General features: G+C 54.0%; 1 protein-coding gene across 1 annotated transcript; it reads right to left on the bottom strand.

The window, feature by feature from the left end:
* Positions 1-213: 213 nt before the first annotated feature.
* VSX2 (visual system homeobox 2) lies at positions 214-19,502 on the bottom strand. The gene is made up of 5 exons (XM_032482924.1): positions 19,093-19,502; positions 17,732-17,816; positions 13,668-13,791; positions 2,971-3,151; positions 214-2,155 (listed from the first exon to the last, which is right to left on the bottom strand). Exons 1-5 carry the CDS (start codon positions 19,460-19,462, stop codon positions 1,830-1,832), a joined length of 1,086 nt encoding a protein of 361 aa, XP_032338815.1. The 5' UTR covers positions 19,463-19,502; the 3' UTR covers positions 214-1,829.
* Between the last annotated feature and the right edge of the window lie 508 nt (positions 19,503-20,010).

Here is a 20,010-nt window from a genome sequence, read left to right as displayed (position 1 = left end):
AATGGCAGGCTGCTGTGCCTGTATAGTTGGAGTAATTGTAAAAGAGGAATCTAGTGATTTGACCTAAAAATGAATTCAGGGGTTTACTTTTCATGCTACCCAAACACACAAATACACACCATGCTCACCCTAAGAGGACCCCTGGATCCCTCCCCTGCTGTTTTTACATCAACTTTATTCTTACTTGTATCTTTACAGAAAATGGCACAGAAATCACAGGTTTCAAATACCTAGAAGTTATTACAGTTCCATATTTCAAACACCTCAATATCAAGTCTCTTTCTTCTCACTCTATGTACATTATTTACACACCAGGGGCTACAGTCTAACACTTCAAACCAATGGGAGACAAAGACAAGAATGGGGGACAGTCCATGAATGGACTGAAGAAGAAATCAACTTCTGATATGGAATTAAAACCCCAACTTGCTGTCCCTCGGGCCTTTCTCTTGCAAGGGACGCCCTGCAAAGGTGTGTGGGAAGGTAGAGGAAGATGCCTTGGGGAGGGTGAGGGAGACATGTGCCTGGCCTGGGAGCGGAAGGGGCAGCAGCAGAGAGGCCATTGGTACAACAGATCCTCCCACCAGCAGACAGGAAGAAGCCCCTACCCCCTTTTCCGGAATGATTGCGGTCTTACGCTGGTGGACATGCACCAGGGCATATACCTGGCATGAAGGTATGTGTGCCTGCAGCCTAGTTTGGGTCTTAACACTGGCTCCTCCCTTGCTCTCCTTCAGGCCTTTTCTTATACCCTTCTTGTGACCAACCCTTGTTGCCTGTTTATAGCCCCAGGCCCACACGGGTCTTTGCCTCCTGGGAATGGCCTGGATCAAGCTGAGTCAAGATCAGTGATTTCCTGCGTGTTCATTTTACAGCTAGACTGGGTTGCTCCGAGGCAGGGCATGTGCGAATCAGTAATTTGTGAGAAGCTCTAGGGAAAGGATGCCAAGCAAGTCAGGGTCACAGGCAGCGTATCAGAGCTCAGGATGCTTCAGAACCCAGGCCCGACAGTGCAGTGAGCCGCAGCACCTGTGAGGTGCCCCCTGGCTGCAGGGCACAGGCCCTGGACTCGCCCCAGGTACTGTACACCCCACCTGTGGTGCTGGCACCTGTGCTGGGAGGAGTAGGACAGGCTGGGTGTGGAGAGGGCAGGTTCCTGAGGCTGACCATGGAGGGCATGACATGGAGGGTGGCCCAGAGGCCCAGGCTGGGATTCTCCGAATTGAATCTGGAATCTGGGCCCCAGAAATGCAGAGGCTGTGTCTGGGCCCACAGGACAGTACATCCACACAGTAGCAGGCACAGGCAGGGGAGGAGAGTTTTGCTGAGGGCCAGGGCACACAGGACATTGGTGCTGGAGTGCAGGTCCTCCATCCCTGTCACCACTGTGGCAGGCAGTGTGTTTGCGGCAGCGGCTTTGGGTCTGGACAGAGCAAAATCCACAGGGGTGCTGAGCTGGGAAGAAGGGCTTTTTGAGCAGGAGAACCGAGAGTGAGCGGTGGCTTTGGATAGTGAGGATTGCCAAGGGATTGAGTGAAAGCAACTTGAGGGGGTGGTTTGGGGCAGCAAGAAGGCTTCTGAGGCAGGGCCGTTAGAATGAGGAGGAGGATGCTGGACAGGTTAAGACTAGGCAGGGATGTCTCAGCATGGCCCAGTGCCTTGGCCAGAACTGAGTTGTGCCTGAAGTCATCCAGGGTCATGGAGAGCCTGTGGGGCCAGGGGAGAGTGGCAGAGGCCAGGCCTGGGTCCCGCCTCAGAGGACACCTCCCAACACCGCAGGCCTCAAGGAGAGCAGAGTCCTGGGGTTCCGGTGTCTGCAAACCCTTGACCTAAGCCATGTCCTCGAGCTGCGGTGGACTCAGCTTCTCCGCTGGCCTGTCTTCATCTGTGGCCTCCTCCTCCTCCGGCTCCTCGGCGTTCCTGGCCAGGCTGTCGGGCCCAGACACAGTCCCCAGCACTTTGGTGCTGTGCTCCTGCGCTCTGGCTCGGAGCGCTGCGATGCTGTTCTCCCTCAGTTCCTCCTGGGACATGGCGGCCGGGGGGTCAGGGCCCCGCTCCTCCTGCTCCATCTTGTCGAGCTTGGGCAGGGCCTGGCGCTCCACCTCGGGCTTCCTCCCCGACTCAGCTGCCGCCTCCAGCGACTTTTTGTGCATCCCTAAAAAGAATTGTTGGTATTCGGGTTTAGAAAAGCGCCTGGGAAAGCCATCTTGAACTGAAAACGGCAAAGATAGAGAGAGGCCAGAATTAAGGACGAGCAGAGAGCCTTACTGCATACACCGCAGTCACGCGAGTCCCAGGGCTGGGGCCGGGGCAGTGGGAAGGTGGCCAGGGGATGAGGCTGCAGACCAGCAAGAGGGGCACCAGGCTGGCAGAGGGCTTCTCCAAGCCAAGTCCCTGTGCGCCTGGCCCCCGGGTACCCTGTCTGTGCCTTCCCAAGCACAGCACTTGGTCGCCCATCCCTCCCTCCTGGGATTCCCGATCTTAGAACCCCAACACGAGTTGGTACTGCTGTCAAACACAGGTCCAGATGGCAGGTGAGGGAGGATGGCAGGTGGAGAGATTTAGGGGGAAGAAGTCCTTTGGGCAAAGCCAGAATTGTGACCAAAGGGACCTAGGGGTCTCCTCAGCCCCCAAAGGGGGCTGTTTCATTTACCACAACCTGAGCTCCAGCCAAGGGAAGAGGATACAGACCCTGGGGCAAGAGCCACACCCTTCCCACAGGATAAAAGAACCCAAAGACAGGGGCAAAAGTCCAGGCACCCAGTAGGTGAGTGCAAGGGACAGACACCCAACCCTGGGTGTAGCCTGCCCTCGAACCCCCCAGAGGAGACTGGGAGGCCTGCTTTGGAGAGCCTCTCTCCTGCCACGCTGTTGTGGCCAGATGTTCTTGCTCCAGGGCTGTCCCCTCCTCCAGGGAGCCCGCGCCCCTCACCACAGGGGCAGGGCCCCAGGGAGGGTGCGGGCTCTTACCCAGCAGCCACGGGGCACAGGAGTCCATGATGCCATCCTTGGCAGACTTGAGGATGGACTCTGGCAGGGGGATGGAGTGGCGCACCATGGCCCCATAGAGCCCGTACTCCGCCATCACACTGCTCCGGCCCCAGCACTTCTCCCGCTTCCTCCACTTGGCTCTGCGGTTCTGGAACCAGACCTACAAGTGTAGGCGAACAGGTCAGGGGCATGCTCTAGGAGGCACCGAGGCCAGGCCCTTACCCCCATGTCTTCCTGGAGTTAAGGTCCCCACGCCTTTGATGGCCAACAGCCTCATTCCCTTGTGACTTTCATTTTCTCCAGCAGGGCGTCCTTATTTAAGCTCACCCACCCTGTGGTTGCCCTGGGGTTCCTCCAGGCTCAGGGTGTCCAGAATGAGACACAAGTCCTGAGAATACAATGGGCAAAATGGTTTTGTTTGTTTGTTTTTTTTTTTTTTTTGGATCAAAGCAGTTTAGGGTGATGGGATAGGGACTCCTCTTGGACAAGGTCTTGCATGTAGGTAGTTCCCATGTGGTCCTCAGTTTGCAGCTGAGAATTCTGACCTACACTTTGTAGTGTTCGTATGTACACCTCCAGCATATGAACAGAATGCATTTTCTGACTTGCAGAAGAACAAAGTCCTCTCCACTGGACTAGCAGTGCCTTTGGTTCAGGGTTCCCTCTCCACCAGAACACCAGAGGCCAGAGCAGTGCCGAGTAGGAGCAGTGAGTGTGGACTCAGGCAGCAAATAGAATTTCATCCAGATATCAGGGAGCCTGGAAACTACCCCAAAGCAAGCAGGGGACCCTCCCAGGAAGCCTGAGTCAGCCTTCTTCTCTGCTCTGTCTTGGCTAAGCCAGGCCAGGCCACAGTGCCCTCCATTCACCTGCACACCACAATTTTTGGACCTGACTCTAAATGATATTTGGGGGAGCTAGGCAGCCATCCTTCAGTCAGGGAGGGAAGAGAAATTCTCCTGGTGTGAGGAGCAGGTGGAGGTGGGGACCTAGGAGAGTGGTGTGGGGGACACTCTAGAGGATGCCCCAAAGCTCACCAGTGCTGGGTCTGAATGAGTATGGGGTGCCCTGGGCGTATCTGCAGCACTCCAGCTCGGCTTTTGGAGGCAATCCCAGGGTCTCTGCCATGCTTGGAGGAGGGGGAATTTCTTGGTCCCCGCCAAGCAGCTTTCCTTGGACTTTCAGCAGCTGACAGGAGTCAGAGCCAGGGGCAGCTGCACTGTCCTTCAAGCAGATGAGAGGCCCGTGGGAGACTGGTGGGCGCTGGCAGGACCCCAGGCCCGCCGGCCTTCTGTTGTCCCCGCACAGCCCCTCTACGCTCTGACCCCCGCGGGCGGCGAGACGCCCAAGCGCTCCGGATAGTCGGGGGGGTAAGGGGACGGCAGAGGCGTGTTGGTCGGGGGGAGAAATCTATTAGTTTCCTCGGCGGATTTCCATTCCGTCGCCCCGGCCAAGTCCCCGCCCTTTCCCTCCGGGCCCCCTCCCCCACCCCGGGCGTCAGCAGAGGTTTCAGCTTTTGATGAAAAATTGCTCCAGCTCTATTCAAGAGGCGGCAAAAGAAGAGTCACCCCCAGGGGCAGCCCTGGGCTGATTGAAAAATAAGTTAATTTCTGTTTGAATCGATGGGCCTCAGGCACTGAAATATCACGGGAAATTAAAGCGGCTGCTCTCTCGGGAGCCGCGGCATTGACCCGCACTAATTAATGCTGGGGAGGCAGCGCGAACCGCGCGGCGAGCTGCTCCCCCTCCCCGGGGGACCCCAAACACTTCTCATTTAACTAATTAGACGGGGAAAATTGGGTGTTAATTTGTTTAGGATTTTTTCCCCTCTTCCCCCCGGCAGCTCCCTCCCCAGCCACCGCCCCACGCGGGGGCGCGGGAAATGAATGCGGGGCTCGCCGGCAGATGGCTGCCCCGGTCACTCTGCAATCTTCTCCGACTTGATTGCTTGATTAGGTCGTTAGCACATTAAAAAAAAAAATTGCTTGCCGTCTGGCGCTGGCGTGATGAGTGGGACGCGCGGCAGCGCCTGGGTAATTTATCTTTTTATACGGCAAAGAATTTGATTTCAATCCGCAGATATATGGGGGGCCTTTGACACCTGTTTAACATCGCGTTGCTGACAGCTTAACCCTTTGCTGCCTCGGCAGCCGGGGGGCCCATGCAGGGGCTCGGACTTCGCGCGCCCCCGCGGTTCCCGCCGCTGCCGCCAGATGGCGGAGTGAGTGCCCCGGCCGCCCGCGGCAGCCTAGTGTCTGCAGCGGAGTGCGGCTGGCCACACCCAGCAGGGGGCGCCCGCACCGCCCCTCCTCGCACCCTCACCGCTCCCAAAGAGCCCCGCGGTCACACACGCGTCGTGCGGGGCTGCGGAAAGACTGCAAGGTCCACGCACGCCGTTAAGTTGACCCAAATGTGTGTAACCCTGCTTTGGCCTTTCTTCATTTCTAAATAACCAGGAACCTCTAAAAATAGAAGAGATACAGCCTCAGTCGCCCAGGGCCTCTCCATCCCCATACCGGCCCGCGGCCATTGAGAAAAACGATCTCTTGTCCCGCCTTCGGAGAGCCGCGCCTTTGCCACCGCAGGGTTTGGCACCTGCCTGTCCCTGCTCGGCCCTCCTGGAGAGCTGCGGAGCCAAGGTGCAAGGCCTTCCCCTGGTGTGGACCCAGACCACGCTGAGTGGTACTGGTCAAGGAAAGGGTTTATGTAATTTGAAGGCTACAGGATGGCTCCACTCCGTGCACTAGAAAGCCGTGCGCAATGCGAGTTCGGGTTAACTCGGCCACCTGCCTGGCCTGGCTCTGCTGCGCTGTTTAAAGCCCTCCCCAGTGGCCACTGCCTGTCCTGCAGACCCTCTGCCCTAACCAGAGCCTACGGTTTATCTGAGACCTCTGTCCCATTAGCACTTGGTCGCCCTCTGCAAGTACCCACTTACTCTCTGCCTTCTCCCACAGAGGAAAAACCTAAAAGGACTAACCCATATAAAGGTATGACTTCTGGTTTCACAGAGAAGACAGCAAAGAATGAACCCCTGGCGATGAATTCCAAGGTGGGATTCCAAGTCTGACCACAGAGTGTTGGGAAGGCTCTCTTTATGAATCTAAGTAAGCCACCTGCTTCTTAGGCAGATGACCTTCCTGCTTGAATGCAGTGAGTTATAAAACAACAGAGCCCTTAACTGGAACACGTTGGGGCTAGACTCCAGAATGTTTTGGATTTGGGGGAAAATATGTGATGCATGTTACACGTTACGTAACATCCTGCAGCAGCAGCACCCCATAGTCAAACCCATCAGTTCTAATTTCTCCAACAAAATGTACACATACTCATAAGGGACAAACAAAGAGCATAAGGTCAGATCTGGCTTTGCCAAGAATGAGTTTTGATGGCAAACAGATAAAAGACGTGTCTGTTTAGAGCATGGTTTATATTTAGATATTCTGGAGAAGGGATTGTGGATTAAACAAAGGCAGAGATACATAGAACCTCCACCCCCACCCCAGTGTGGATGCCTGGAAAGGTACATAGCCCTGGCTTCCCCAGGATTCCATGCGCTTGAGATGGGGGGCAGCGCTCTCAGATGGAAACAGCATTTTGACTGGAACACTAAAGGAGGGGGTGCAGACTTGGGATTCAGATCATCTCTGGAGTCTGTAAACAGAACCATTTTCCTCGGCTTCCTAATTTGGACAAATGAATAACTGGTCTGCAGATCAGACTTTGCCCACAGACACTCCCAGAGGACCTGGTGCCAGCTGGTCGCTTAAACCAGGAGTCATCCGGACCCTCAGTTATGGGCTCCTGGAATGCCTGGCTCTCTTTGAAGACCAGATGCTGCTCCAATTTACGGAGGAAACCTGGACAGCCAAAACGATTTCTTTTTAGGACAGTTGGCAGGGAACCTGTGGCAATGGTGCCTTGGAGGGAAGTGGATAAGGAATTAGAATTAACCCTGACCACTCTTTGTATTTGCCTTTCTCCTAAACATTCCTGGAAGCAACCAGCATACATGCAGAACTTAAACATTTGCAGGAAGCATTGCAATCAGGAAATCAGCCAGTCCTGAACTGGAATTCCCAGCTGTGACAAAAACTGCTGTGTGATCTTGGGCAAGTTACTTGCCCTCTCTCAGTCTCAGTCTCTTCCAACATAAAATAAGAAAACCTACTTTTCTGAGTTGTTTTGTGGATCAATGAAATAAGCAAAAGTGCCTAAAATCAATGTTTATCACACAGAAGGTGCTCAATAGCTACTACTTATTGTTTCCATGGAGGCACAGAGAGAGTGGGAGTCTGCCCAGGGGGCAGGTTAATCGGTTAGCATTACTTGGCCCTCTGGCTTCCTCCGCATGCCCTTTAGCAAGGCTGGACTGACAAATACTACTAACAATAGCAGTAACAACTCCAAGAAGTGGGATGAGGGGGACAGAACTAACCTTCAGGCTGTAAGATTTTAATACAATCAACCTCCAGTTCCCCTCTAGGCATCCAAGGGGCCAAACAGGTGCTACTGTAACTCCCTGCATTTCTAATGTATTCCATACCCTTGAGGCCCAAATGCAAGGGAACACCCATGCAGTTGGCTATGATTTGGAACTAGAAGACCTGGGCTGGAGATCCTTGCTCTGCCTCCACCTGCCTCTGTGATCTTGGGTACATTTCTTAACCTTCCTGAACTTCTGATTCTTCCTCTGTGCTGTGATGCCACTTCCTTGCAGGTTTGTTATAAAAATTAAATAAAATAGTGCATGAGAAATGCCTGGCATGTGGCAAGAACTAAAACACATTGGCCTGATGCTGGATGAATTCTGTGGACAAGTATGCAAAGAGACGAGGATTTGCTTTCCAGCAAATGCTCAGTGACACTTTGTATCTAAAGCCGGGTCCTCCCATTTCCCACCTTTGAGATCCCTTCTCAGCATTTAGATCCCTTTTCCTGTTTGATCTCTTGGTCTGGCAAGCCCACAATATTCCTTCAATCCCTCTCTCACTTTCCTGACTGCCTACTTTCTAGAAGACCCTGCTCCACTCACAAGGAATTCAGGTCCAGTACTCTTCAGGAGAGCCTGCGTCCAGGCCTCAGCAAGGACCAGAGCCCTGCCATTCATTTCAGGCCTCTCAGTGCCTGAGAATGGACACACAAGTGACAGCAAGGGTCACCAGCTTGGGAATCCCAGGCAAAGGAGAGTGGAGAAGATCTTCCAGCTCAGGAAAGATCATGGGTTTCCTGATGCATTTCCCCTCACAGGTAGTGCCCCAGCAGCGCTTTGAGGGCCTAGGTGGGATGCCTCTGACTGTTGACAGCTGGCCTGGCAGGTGCCTCCACACCTGAAGGACAGAGTCCCAAGGGCTCGTGCTTCCAAGGGTGGACTGGACCCAGGAAAGGGCTTCTTTCCAAATGGGTGCTCTTCTGCTATAGGGCACCCATCGAGCAGACCAGGCAACTCTAAGAGCTCTTTCTCTCACTCTGTGGGCAACCAGCATGAGCTGCTGTGGCCGTGCCCAGGGCTTCTCTTGTCCTCACAAGCTCCCATCCCCATATCCACACAGGACTCCATGCTCGGGCTCGTCCCCTCAAAGATCTCTCAGGAGACACTCTGCAGTCCCTCCAGGACCGCCCCAGCTCCACATCAAAGGCGACATCTTACAGGAGATGTTCTGAACATTCTGGCCCCTTGGCTACCCCAGGCCCTGCCCTCCAATCTTGCCCCAGGTCACCAGGCCTGGCTTTATCCAGCCACGAGGCAGTTTCCGTTATATTCACCCTGCTTCTCTCCTCTCCTCTGACTGGAAGCTGATTAATTTGGGCTCATTGCTGGCGTGATTTAACGACTTCACACTCCACATCCACTCAGCACTTCTGACAACATATTTCAGCACATCCTTTCCAGCCCCAGCTTCAGGCTCTGAGAAGCCTGGCCTTGCTGCAGCTGCCAATGTCCACTAGGGGGCAGCTCTGCCCACATTTCCGGTGGCACCAGGCAGCATCCTTCCCTGCAATCCCAACAGGCCATCTCGTTTCTCATCCCACCCTGCCACCTAATACTCCACTTTCTTCTACTCATATTGACCCTCTTAAAAAACAGAAACTCCTTTCCTGAGCCTCCAACCCAGCATTTTTACATTGGTTGTACACAGTCACCTGGAAAGCTTTAAAAACATACAGGTGTCAAGACTCCACATCAAACCAATGAAACCAGCATTGCTGGGTGTGGGAGGCTGGCATGGGTATTTTAAACATCTGCTCTGTGATTCTAATAAACGTCCAGGGCTGAGACACACTGCAACTCTTTCCCATCTAGGCAGCTATCTCCTAACTTCTGGAATATAATCCCCGAAACTTCGTTCCCTACCCTTGGGCGGGGACCACTTTAAAAGAGGCAGACTAACAGCGCTAGTCAGAGAATCCAAGCCTCATCCTTCCAAACACACCAAGCTGCTAAGAGTGGAGGTGAGAATGTTCTGCTCACTTGGCATTTCCAGCTCTCTAACGTAGGCAAATGCCTACATTATAAGTACAACTTTTGCCCAAAAAAATACAGTAAACACATAAGTGAATACATATATATACCCCTATCTTACATCTCTGGGAATGAGTGACCCCACAGAGGAAATAGTCCGTCTGGAACGCCATTTCCTCTTCCCCAGGGCTGACATCTGGTGGGGGCTTCCAGAATGCCATATCCCAGCATTTCTTGGAGACACAAAAAGGACTTCGTATCTGAGTCTGATATGGAGACTGGAAATCTCTTCTTGCCCCGTATCCCTTCACCCCAACCCAGAGAGATGTAGAGTGAGGAAGTGCTTGCCCTTAGAGCACAAAGGCAGAGGAAACCGGTAGCTGCTGAGGAAGCTGACCCCTCATCACCGCCCTTTGCATTAATTATTCCAGCTTCCCTAGGTGGGTGCCCCTGTTTCCCTCAGCTGCTGTCCTGAGACAGTAGTTGAGTACTGGGTTTGAATCCTAGTCCACCACTTACTCACCTCTCAGCCCCTCAGTCTCCTCATCCAGAAAAGGGGGATAAGAATATTATCCAATTTATCTCGTTATTGTGAGGGTGTAATGAAAAAGGCATGGAAAGCCCCTAACATCTGGGACAAAGCTATGTAGTAATAATGCCAATAATAACAATACTTTTATTAAATTATTTTGGAGAATTTTTATGATTATTCACAAATGAGTAATCTGGGGCTCAGAGTCTGGCTCACTGGCAGTGAATCAAAGATGAGAATAGGTGTGTCTGATTTTTCACATCCACACCAGGTTCTCACTAGACATTAGACAGTAGGTCTCAGACACATCCAGGGCCTTACTCGGGTTGGCCCAGTAAAAGTGTGTGTCCCAGGTGTCACCTGGGGCTGTCCTGCTCCTTCATTTCACCAGTGGCAGCCCAGGGGTCTCGTGAGAGGTGATCCTGGAGAGGCTGCTCTCTGGGAGGGATCCCTAAGTCTTCCTTTTGCAGATGAGGAAGTTGAGATGGGAAGTGACTTGGCCTCTGCTGTGCCTGGTGGGTGTCAGAACCAGAACTAAGGTCCAGGTCCCTGATGTCCAGTCCAGTAACCTTTCCTCTCCACTTGAGAATGTCTAACTCCAGATCCCGAGCCTTCAGTAACTACCCCCTTCCCCCCACCCTCACCCCCAACACACACACAAAGGCCTCTCCCTGAAAGCTGGGGGAGGGGGGAGGGCCAGCTCTGGAGCAGTAGTTTTCCATCCTTAGATGACTGGTCCCGCCTAAATCAACATGCTGAGAAGAAAGGAGGAAGAAGGGTGGCAGTGTCGTGAAGCAAGTGCTCTGGGGTCTAAAGGGACTCAGGTCCGAATGCTGGCCTCTGGGCCTTAGGTTTCCCTTCTGTGAAATGGGCATAGTAATAGTACCTAGCTCACTGGGTGCTCTGCGGAGTCTCTGGGAATAGGATATACATAAACTATCTCTGGGAAGAACCAAAGGAAACTGGTTACCCCTGGAGGGGCTGCTGGTGGGTAGTGGGGAGGGAGACTTATGTTCCACTCTTTTGAATTCCTGTACATGATTTGCCCACTCAAAAAATAAATGTTTTATGAGTGAGGTTTGGGTTTTTTTAGGACAGTACCTGGTACTCAAAATATTGGTTATTTTTATAAAGAAGACTTGAAACAGTCCTCCCATTCAACCTCAAATCATCTCTGTTCCCCCAGCTTCGAGTCAAAGCAAAGGCTTCAAACCCAAGAGGCAGGTGGTAAACATGTGGGCTTTAGGTGCAGCCTAAAGAAACCTTAGGTGGGTCCCTGTGTCCTCCATGTACCAGCTGCGTGGCCTTGGGCAAGTTGCTGTGCCTCTGTTTCCTCAGTTATAAAAGGAGGTTAGTGGTCTCTACCCCACTGGTCATCACCAGGATTTAATGAGATCAGAGCTGAAACCAAGTGAGTGAGCCCTGGGCAGGGCAGGCCTTGCTTGGAACACTCTACACATACAGCTCATCACATCTGCAGCTGCTGCGTTCATCCCCGTTTCACAGACAAGCAATCGGAGGCTCGGGCTGGGGCCATAACTTGTCCGCTGCCACTAAGCTGGTAACTGGTGAAGCCAGGATGAGTCTGGCTCCGGAGGCGGTGTCCCTAACCACTGCGTGTCCCTGCCTCTCCCGGGCACATCCTATATTTCGAACACCTGGCACATGGGAACTTCTCTATGGGTTACGGCTGTGACTGTCGTTATAAAATGTTAAGACCTTTCCCAGGCCACTCAGTAAAACATTTGGGCGCAGGGCTTTCTGACAACTCACAAACACCTTTTGGGGGCAACATTTAGTCAAAGAAGTATGTGTTGCTCTAAGAGTTGGAGAGATTCTTGCCCTGGTTCTCCCATAGCCACAATTTCCACAGCCAGTCTTCCCAGTCCCAGGGCAATCAACTATTCCATACACTTGGCTCCTCCGTGCTGGTTCTGCTGGCTTCAGACACCACCCTGGAGACATTCTGCAGATGATTTTTAAAAGCCTAGAGTCTGCCAGCCAGACATCTGTAGCAATGCAGTTACAGCCAAGGTCGAGCCTTCCCCAAATCCTTCAGACGCTCTCGTCCACCACCACTGCCGCCACCACAACAGCCAAACAGATTTTAGGACAACTCATTGCAAGAGACAAGCTGTTTCCTCCTACTGGTGTAAATAGTGTAAATGTAGGGCTGAACAAGAGGGGAAATCTTTCAGTCTCACCTCACCCCAGCTGTTTGTAATGGCCAACTCTGCTGATGAAGGCCAGGCAGGGGTTACCACCACGCAGCAACTGGATTGGGCCTTGGCTTAAACACACACACACACACACACACACACACACACACACACACACACACACACACGATTCAGAAACACCCAGCCTTTCCCCACTGGAACCCAGTTGGGTGGGGGTGATGGATCCAGGCCACTATGGATAATGCACCAAAGAGATAATCTGCTTATGAATAATTGAGCTTATTGTTAGTGTCACTGTCTAAAGCCATTGGCTGAAATTCCCCATAGACTTCCAGGGGCGAAGAAGGCTCTTCTGGAAGAGCAGCTCATACCTCATTTCCCATTCTCTGGTTCTCCAGTGAGAGAGCACAAAGAACCCACACACCTTATTTCGTTCCTTCTCTGGGCCTGCCTTCTACCCCTCAACACACATCACACCTGGCGACACAGAGGAGGAGGAGATTCGGGGCAGAAGGGGTTTTGGGAAGATGGGACCCTCCCTGCCCTTTCCCAGCGTGAGTAGTCAACTGCCCTGGATCCCTCAGGTGTCCAGATAGGAGCAGCTTTGATTCAAGATCTTGATCCCACTAAGGCAACCCCAAATCTTCTGGAAATTTTCCTGCACACCATCACTTCTTCCTTCTCATGGAGGCTTTATTTGGAAAATCATCAGACTTCATCTTTTCCCGGAGAAATGATTCAGCAGCCCACTCCTGCCCAGCTAGGGGTGCCCTGGACTTGGGAGGATCCTGCCACTGCCAAAAGGAGACCCTGTGCCTGGCCCAGCTGAGGGAGGACAGCCCAGTCCCGGGCAGGACTGGTTACACCACGGAACTCGCCAGTGAGGGACAGGAGCTCATGAGCACCTCCTGGGCCAGACCTGGGAGATGTCAAGGAGCAGAAGCTCTGGGCAGGGCCTGCTATTTGGCTGTGAGAAGGAAGGAGCCTCAGCTGAATGAAAGCGGTGGAGAGTAGGTAGGAAGGGAGGGGCACCCTCTTCCTCCTGGGGTGGGGAGTGGAGGGAAGGGAAACAGTCCGGGGTCAGGGCTGGAAGCCACTTTCCCCCATCCCCAGGCACTCAGCGATGCCTGGGGCCACCTCAGGCCTTCAAGCAGACATTTACTACCTGGGAGACATCTGCTGCAACAGAGACCCTGCTCAGAACTCCTTCTCCCACCACAGGCGCCCTCACGATCTGTCTAATACACTTGTCAGGAAGCCTACAGTCTAGAGCAGCAGGCCAGGCCACATCTACTAAATCTCCTGTCCCCCAGCAGTGCCCACCTCACATGTAGGTATTCAGCAAATACCTGTGTGCATCAATGAGCTGTTCTTCATGAGGACGCGACCACAGACAAGTGCACGGGCATAGCAGCGGGGTGGGAGACGGGCATCGGGGAGCCTGGGGTAGTCAATGTCCCCAGGAGTGAGGATAGTGTGGGAGGGAGGGACTCAAGGCTGTTACCTGTATCCTGTCTTCGGGCAGCTCCGTTTTCATGGCCAGCATCTCCCGGGCATAGACGTCTGGGTAGTGGGCCTCATTGAACGCCTTCTCCAGCTCCTCTAGCTGGTAGGACGTAAAGATTGTCCTGAGGGAAGCAAAACCAGACAGTCAAGAGCCTGAAAATGGAAAGAAGCCTGTCCCAGAGGGTAGGACAGCCCCCACTACAGCTGCTGGACAGACCCCAAACCCAGGCTGGGCCAGCACAAACTGAGGCAACCTCTCTCTCTCTCTCTCTATCTCTCATACACAAACATACACATACACATACACATACACATACACATACACATACACATACACATACACATACACACAAACACACACACACAGACACACACACACAGTTTAACCCTCTGGACTCTTCTTCATTGAAGTCTGAGGACCCACACTACCCTCCTGGTGGCTGGGGGTCTTATTTCAGCCCTCGGTGACACTTCATACTGGGAATCTTCCTGGAAGTGCTTCTTTGGGGGAAAGGGTGTTAAGACAGAAACTTTAGGAAACTGCAGAAAGCCTGTCTTTCTCCTCCCAGGCACAGAGTGAAGGGCTCACCAGGTAAATAAATGTCTCAGCCCCACTGGGACTGGCATCCCCGGCTCCTCTCGCAGACAGTAGAGCTGATCTTTTAAATTGTACTCAAAGTTCAAAGATTCACCAGAAGGTCAATGCAGCAGCAACCCCACGGTTCCTACAGCGGAGAATGGATTGACTCTCCCACCCCCTCAACCCACCCCAGTGCCCCGCCCTCACCTGCCCAGACCTACTGGCTCCTTAGAGCTGCCCTCAGAGTCTTGGGGGCAGGGAGAGGGGGAAGGGGTGCTCTGTCCCTTCCTGCACTCAGAAGGCAAGGGCTGTCTCCTCAGCATCCCACACACACAGGCTCAGCCACTCACCCAGCAGGAGCCCCATTCAGGGGAGTGCCATTCAGGTCACCCTGAGAGAGCCTCCCTACACAGCCCCCCACCCTCCACAGAGCAGTTCACATTGACCTATTTTGAGTCATAAACTGCTTTAAGGATCCAGGAAAGGCTACATCCTCTCACCCTAGCAAATGGATATGCTGGTCCAATACGTGACATTTTTTGCCTCCAATATTAGGAGGTTCATAGTCCTCTTTTCTTGAATAAACACACTACATTCCCACTTACAGATATAAATTCTCTTTTCAGACCTGAATTTCACTAAGTTCTAGGTGACTGTGGTCCTGCACCCTCATCAACAAACTGGGGAACAATAGAGTCCAGACTTCACAAACTCAACTTGTAAAATGGTACATTCCTTGCTTGAGCTGCTGGGATTTGAACCCTGGGACCAGCCTGGGGTTGGGATCCCTCACTACTGCTCCGGCCCCATCCTCACCCAACACAAGGGAAAAGTATAGGTGTAAGAACCATACCCTCTCTGTGCCGGCGTCGGCTTTAACATCTTGGAGGATGATGTAGGGGGTGTGTGGGGAGGAAAGATTCTGCTTTTTATCAAAAATGACTGGTTTGATTCTAGATCGTTTCTCCTGTTCTCCCCCAACGGAATGCTTACAAATACAGAGTTAATTCTCTCAAATTTTGAAGATCTGCTGCTTTCTATTTCTTTCCTGCCACTTACTGAAGGTCCCCTGAACAGACAGTCAAAATAAACAATCAAAACATGCAAGTCTTTTTCGAAACTAGGAAAACTGAGGCACACGGCTATTGTGGTGTGTCCAGAGCCAAAGAGGAGAGATGATGGCAGGCCACTCAGGACATTTCAAGTGCCAGCCTCTGCTTGGGAGAGCTCTCATTCAAAAAACAAAACAAAACAAAAAAGAAAGGAAGAAAGAAATGGAACAGTACCTCAAATCCCCCAGATTTCCCCTCATTCCCACCTCAGAGCTAATGCAAGTGTTTATGCTGACATGCTCTCCAGGGAGCCACACTGCGCCTCCAAAATGTGACCCAAACCCAGCTCTGGCTCCGGGCTCTACACAGAATCCCAGCCCTTCATAGTCCCATCGTATCTTGTCTACCTAAGCTGAGCTTTCCAGGTAGAGAAGAGCAAAACCCAAGGGACTCCAAAGGCTGCAGCTCCATCCCCACTCTCCTCTCCAACCCCAGCTAAGGCTAAGTACCTGGTAGCTTTCTGGGAGATAAAGAGATGCTCATCTCGCATCACCAGATTCCAGGGTCTTTTACCTGAAATCCTCAAATGAGAGAAGCTCAGAAAACCACTTTTTGTTGTTGTTGTTGTTGTTTTAACTAACTAAAAACTGCACCAGCCATTCTTCTCTCTCCAATTATCTGTTCCCTTCATACACCAGAAATAACCAGGAACTGAGGGCAGGTGGCTAGTTGTCGTTCTGTCTCCCGGGGAATCCTCAAAAGCACAGAGTTGCCCCTGGTGGAGAAGGTATTGGGTGAGGATAGAGGATCAGGGATCTTAAGCATGGCCTTTGGGCTGTGGGTCAGCCAGCTCCCAGTGCCGCACAAGGAGATGTCCCGATGCAGAAACACACTGTTCCTGGGGGTGCTTTGTCCAGGGCTCTCCTTGATATGGGAATCCTTCCCCTGCCCTAATTCAGGCAGAAGCACAGAAGCCGGTCAGTGGGACTCTGATCTGCCCTCCCAGTCCCTGTCCCTGCCCCAGAGGCTGACAGGATTATCCCCTCTCTGGGACCAGCAAAAGGTGTTTTAATGAATATTTGTTGGAGGGATGAATGTAAAAAACGACCCAGGATCAGGACTAAAAACAACATTTCCATTTAAAATAAAACAAAACAAACAAAACAAAAACAAACAGTTGCCTTTAGGGAACAAGCGAAGGTCACCGAGAAACCAAATCAAAGTTCACCCTCACTCAAGCTCAAACCTGATGGGGACTGAGAGGTCAGGAAGGGCGGTTTTAAAACGTGGGGGTCACTAGTGTAGTTTCCGGGGGTTGAGGATGAGAGATACACAGCAAAGCAACCCAGAGACAAGGGTGCAAAGAGGCTGAGAACAAATTGAGAAGTGGATGAAGTGGGGGAGGGGGGCCGGAGAGCACCCCAGGGAGAAATGTCCAGAGAGCCAGCCGGGCGCTTCGGGCGCCCCACCTATACTCGGGCAGAGAGAGAGATTTGGGGAAACAGACCAAGGGTGAGCGCAGGGAGAGTGCCTACAAGCAGCACTGGCAGAAAGTCGAGTTGATTTTTGGTTCTCACTCCTTTATTTCCTGAAAACCTCCTCATAAATTTACTCAAGGAATTGGTAACAGTGATGCGGCTTCGGAGGAGAATGCAAGTTTGGAGTAGGGGAATTACTTTTCAGGATATACCTCTTGGCACCTATTGAATTTTTAACTTTGTGCAAGTAATGTCTACTTAAAGACATATTTAAAGGAAAAAAAAACAAACAAACAAAAAACAAACAAAAAGACCTGTCTTCAGTCTGTATCGCAATGCATCCCACAGCTAGGGCTGGTGGGGTCATCCAGTCCACACACTCCTCCTTTCCCATTTTACAGACCAGGAAACTGAGGCTTACAGATCCCAAAAGAATAATTTCCATTAATGCAGATGTTATTCTCGAAATTTTGCTAACGGTGGGAGCAAAAAGATATAGAGGGTCGGCGACGCTGCCAGGAACCGCGGGAGAGGAATGGGCCGGGGGCAGAGGGCGGAGGAACAGGCTCGGGCAGGAGAGAGCCGACCTGACCGCCGCAGGGTGTGCATGGCTCTCGGTGCAGATGCAGGGATCGCATCTGGAGGCCGCCAGCCCCTCTATGTCTTGGGTTTAGCCCTAGTTGGGGCCTCTTCCTTTTTCCCGAAGAAGCAGGAAAAAGCCTCAAATGGTGCCGCTTCCCCGGCGGCCGCTCATGATCCTCACCCGGCCCGGCCAGACGCCAGGGCCCCAGGTGGGTGTCTCCAGACAACGCTTGGTCTCCCTGTCCTGACACAGCCGCGGATATCAGATCTGGAGTCGGTGAAATTAGGTCCAAGTGGCCCGACCCCCGAACAGAGGACGGCAAGGGATGGGTGAACAGAAAGGAGACGGAAAGCGTTGCAGGGGCCTTACCTGTGTCGCCGCTTCTTCCGTTTCTTGGTCTGGTTTAAAGCCGACTTGGACATTTTTCGGTCGCTGGAGGAAACATCTTCAGAATCTGAAAAGCAGGCAGAGGCACATGCGGCAGAATGGGGGGCGCGCTCGGCAGTACACCGGCGCGCCAGGCTCCCGGATCCCGCAAGGGCCCCACCCCCGGAGGCCTCCGGAAGCAACCGGGCCTGCTCTGTCTCCCCGGGAAGCCCTCCACTAGGTCGACCCCATCCCTAAGCCCCGGCTATTTCTACGCACGCTGGCGCCGGAATCCGGGGATTGTGAACAGATTTCGTTGTAGGAGATGCAAAGGCCCCGACATCCCTGGGGCAGGGACTGCAGAGGAGCGAGACAGCCTCCGCCGGTCGCAGGGGCCCCCGGCGGTGCTCTGGACTCGGCGCCCTGCCCTGCGCTTGCAGCTCCGGCGCCGAGGGCCCAGAAGGTGGCCCCCAGGAGCGGAGCCGGGGCCAGGGGAGCTGGACTCCGATTAGGGCCGGGGGCTCCCGCGCACAGCCCCCTTTTCAGTGCCCGCACCATGCGCCCCCGCTCGGGTCTGGAGAGACTGCGAAACGCCACTTTCGTTGTCCCTCCAAATAAAAATAAAACGATAACGAAAAATCGGAGGAATCGCCGAGAGCGAACCAGTGCTAGAGGGCCGAGCGGGCGGAGACACACCGCCGGAAAAGCGGCCCGGGGAGGGCACGGCTGGGTCAGCCCGGGGTCCCGAGCCCGCGATGAGCGGGTATCCAAGATGTGGTGCTTAGGTGGGATCTCGGATTTCGACCGCTTGGGCCGCGGCGGTGGCTGGGTTGTCTAAATTCGTGGGGTAAAAATAAAACCCAGCCGACCAATACGGGGGGTTCGGAAGGGAGAAAAGGAGGAAGGAAAAGCCAACTTTGGACACCCGGGATGGGGCCCGAAGCTGGCACTCTCTTCCTGGGGCGCCAATGCCCGGAACAGAATCGAGTTCTGGGAGCGCGGGTCCTCCGAGAGGCCGGGGCCGCAGTGGAAAAGCGTAGGGGGAACCCCTGACCCCGGGCTCCGACATCCTAAGCCCAGTTGCCAGTGGGGCCCCAACCCAGCGCCGCGGCAGAGCCGGACCCGACTCGGGAACGGGAGAACAGCTCGGCTACCGCAAACGGGCATTAAAACCCGGCCGGCGCCTGGAACATCCTCCAGGCCCCCACCCCGGGCACGCCGGCCCCAGGCCCGGGCTGTGACCCCTCGGCCTGACACGAACTTTTGCACCCAGAGGAGGCCTTGCGGTGCAAGCGAGAGCCGACTACATTGGGTTCCAGGGTGTTACCCCTGTCAGGCAGCCACGCAGCCTCGCCCTCACCTACCCGAGCTGGCCGTCTGGCTGGTGTCCAGCGGCCCCGATGCTCTGCCCAGCGGCTGCAAGTGGACGCTCTGCGGGTCGGATAGCACTTCCAGGAAGGTGGGCTGTGCGTAGAAGCCGGGGAGCCCCCCGGGCCCCAGCAGCCCCATGCCGCCCACTCCTGCGGGACTGAGCACTGAGCGCGCAGCCAGCAAGTGCCCGGGGGCCAGGCCGTCGAGGGCAGCCCGCGGGTGGGAGCTGGGGGGCTCCTTGTTCAAGCCCAGGATCTCCTGGATGCCAAACCCGGTGCACCTGGCCGGGGTTCCCCCCGAGGTGTTCTTGGCCACTGTCTCGGCTTTGGGCTTGCTCAGCGCTTCCCCTGCTTTCCCCGTCATCTCTCGGCTCTTTGGAGGGGCTGAGGCCGCAAGTCTTTTGCTCCCCCCCGCCCCCCCCGCGGGCTCCCTGCTTCACGAAGTTGGTCCCAGGTGCCCCTCCGGTGTGTAATGCTCTGGAGCCCCAAGGAGATTCCCCTTTTATCCAACCATGCGGCAGCCCAAGTGGGGTCAGAGCTGAGCAGCCAATCACCGGGGCCAGGAGTGATTAGGAATTCCAAAAAGCTGGCAGCTCCCGCCTCAGGCAGCACTGAGGGGCCAGGGCGCTGGGGGCCCGGGCATTGGGTGGGGTCTGCAGGATGCCCCTGGGCAGGGACCCCAGAGGCTGAGATGAGACAACCAGGTTCAAGGCTGTTCCAGGAGGCTGTGTGGCCAGGGGTTCAGGACAGAGCTGGCTGGGACTGTGCCTGGGGTGGGGTTGGGTAGAAGATTGGCTGAAGGCAGGTGCTAGAAACTGGGAGTCCTGATCCCTCCCTCCCTTAACTCCTATACAGGTTTGGCAGGGTCAAAGAAGCCAAATATGGGACCCCTGTGTAAGAGGCAGAACAAGG

This window comes from Camelus ferus, chromosome 6 (assembly GCF_009834535.1).
Source record: "Camelus ferus isolate YT-003-E chromosome 6, BCGSAC_Cfer_1.0, whole genome shotgun sequence".
Taxonomy (NCBI): Eukaryota; Metazoa; Chordata; class Mammalia; order Artiodactyla; family Camelidae; genus Camelus; species Camelus ferus.
The sequence above is the reverse complement of the archived record's forward strand: the minus strand, read 5'-3'. Positions and strand labels throughout refer to the sequence as shown.

Bases quoted from the DNA above. Each gene is read 5' to 3' on its own strand.
- VSX2 (XM_032482924.1), bottom strand. From the start codon at position 19,462: ATGACGGGGAAAGCAGGGGAAGCGCTGAGCAAGCCCAAAGCCGAGACA. The intron at 17,817-19,092 runs GTAGGTGAGGGC...CCTGCTTTTCAG, and splicing joins CAGCCAGACGGCCAGCTCGG to ATTCTGAAGATGTTTCCTCC. The intron at 2,156-2,970 runs GTAAGAGCCCGC...AATTCTTTTTAG, and splicing joins CTGTGCCCCGTGGCTGCTGG to GGATGCACAAAAAGTCGCTG.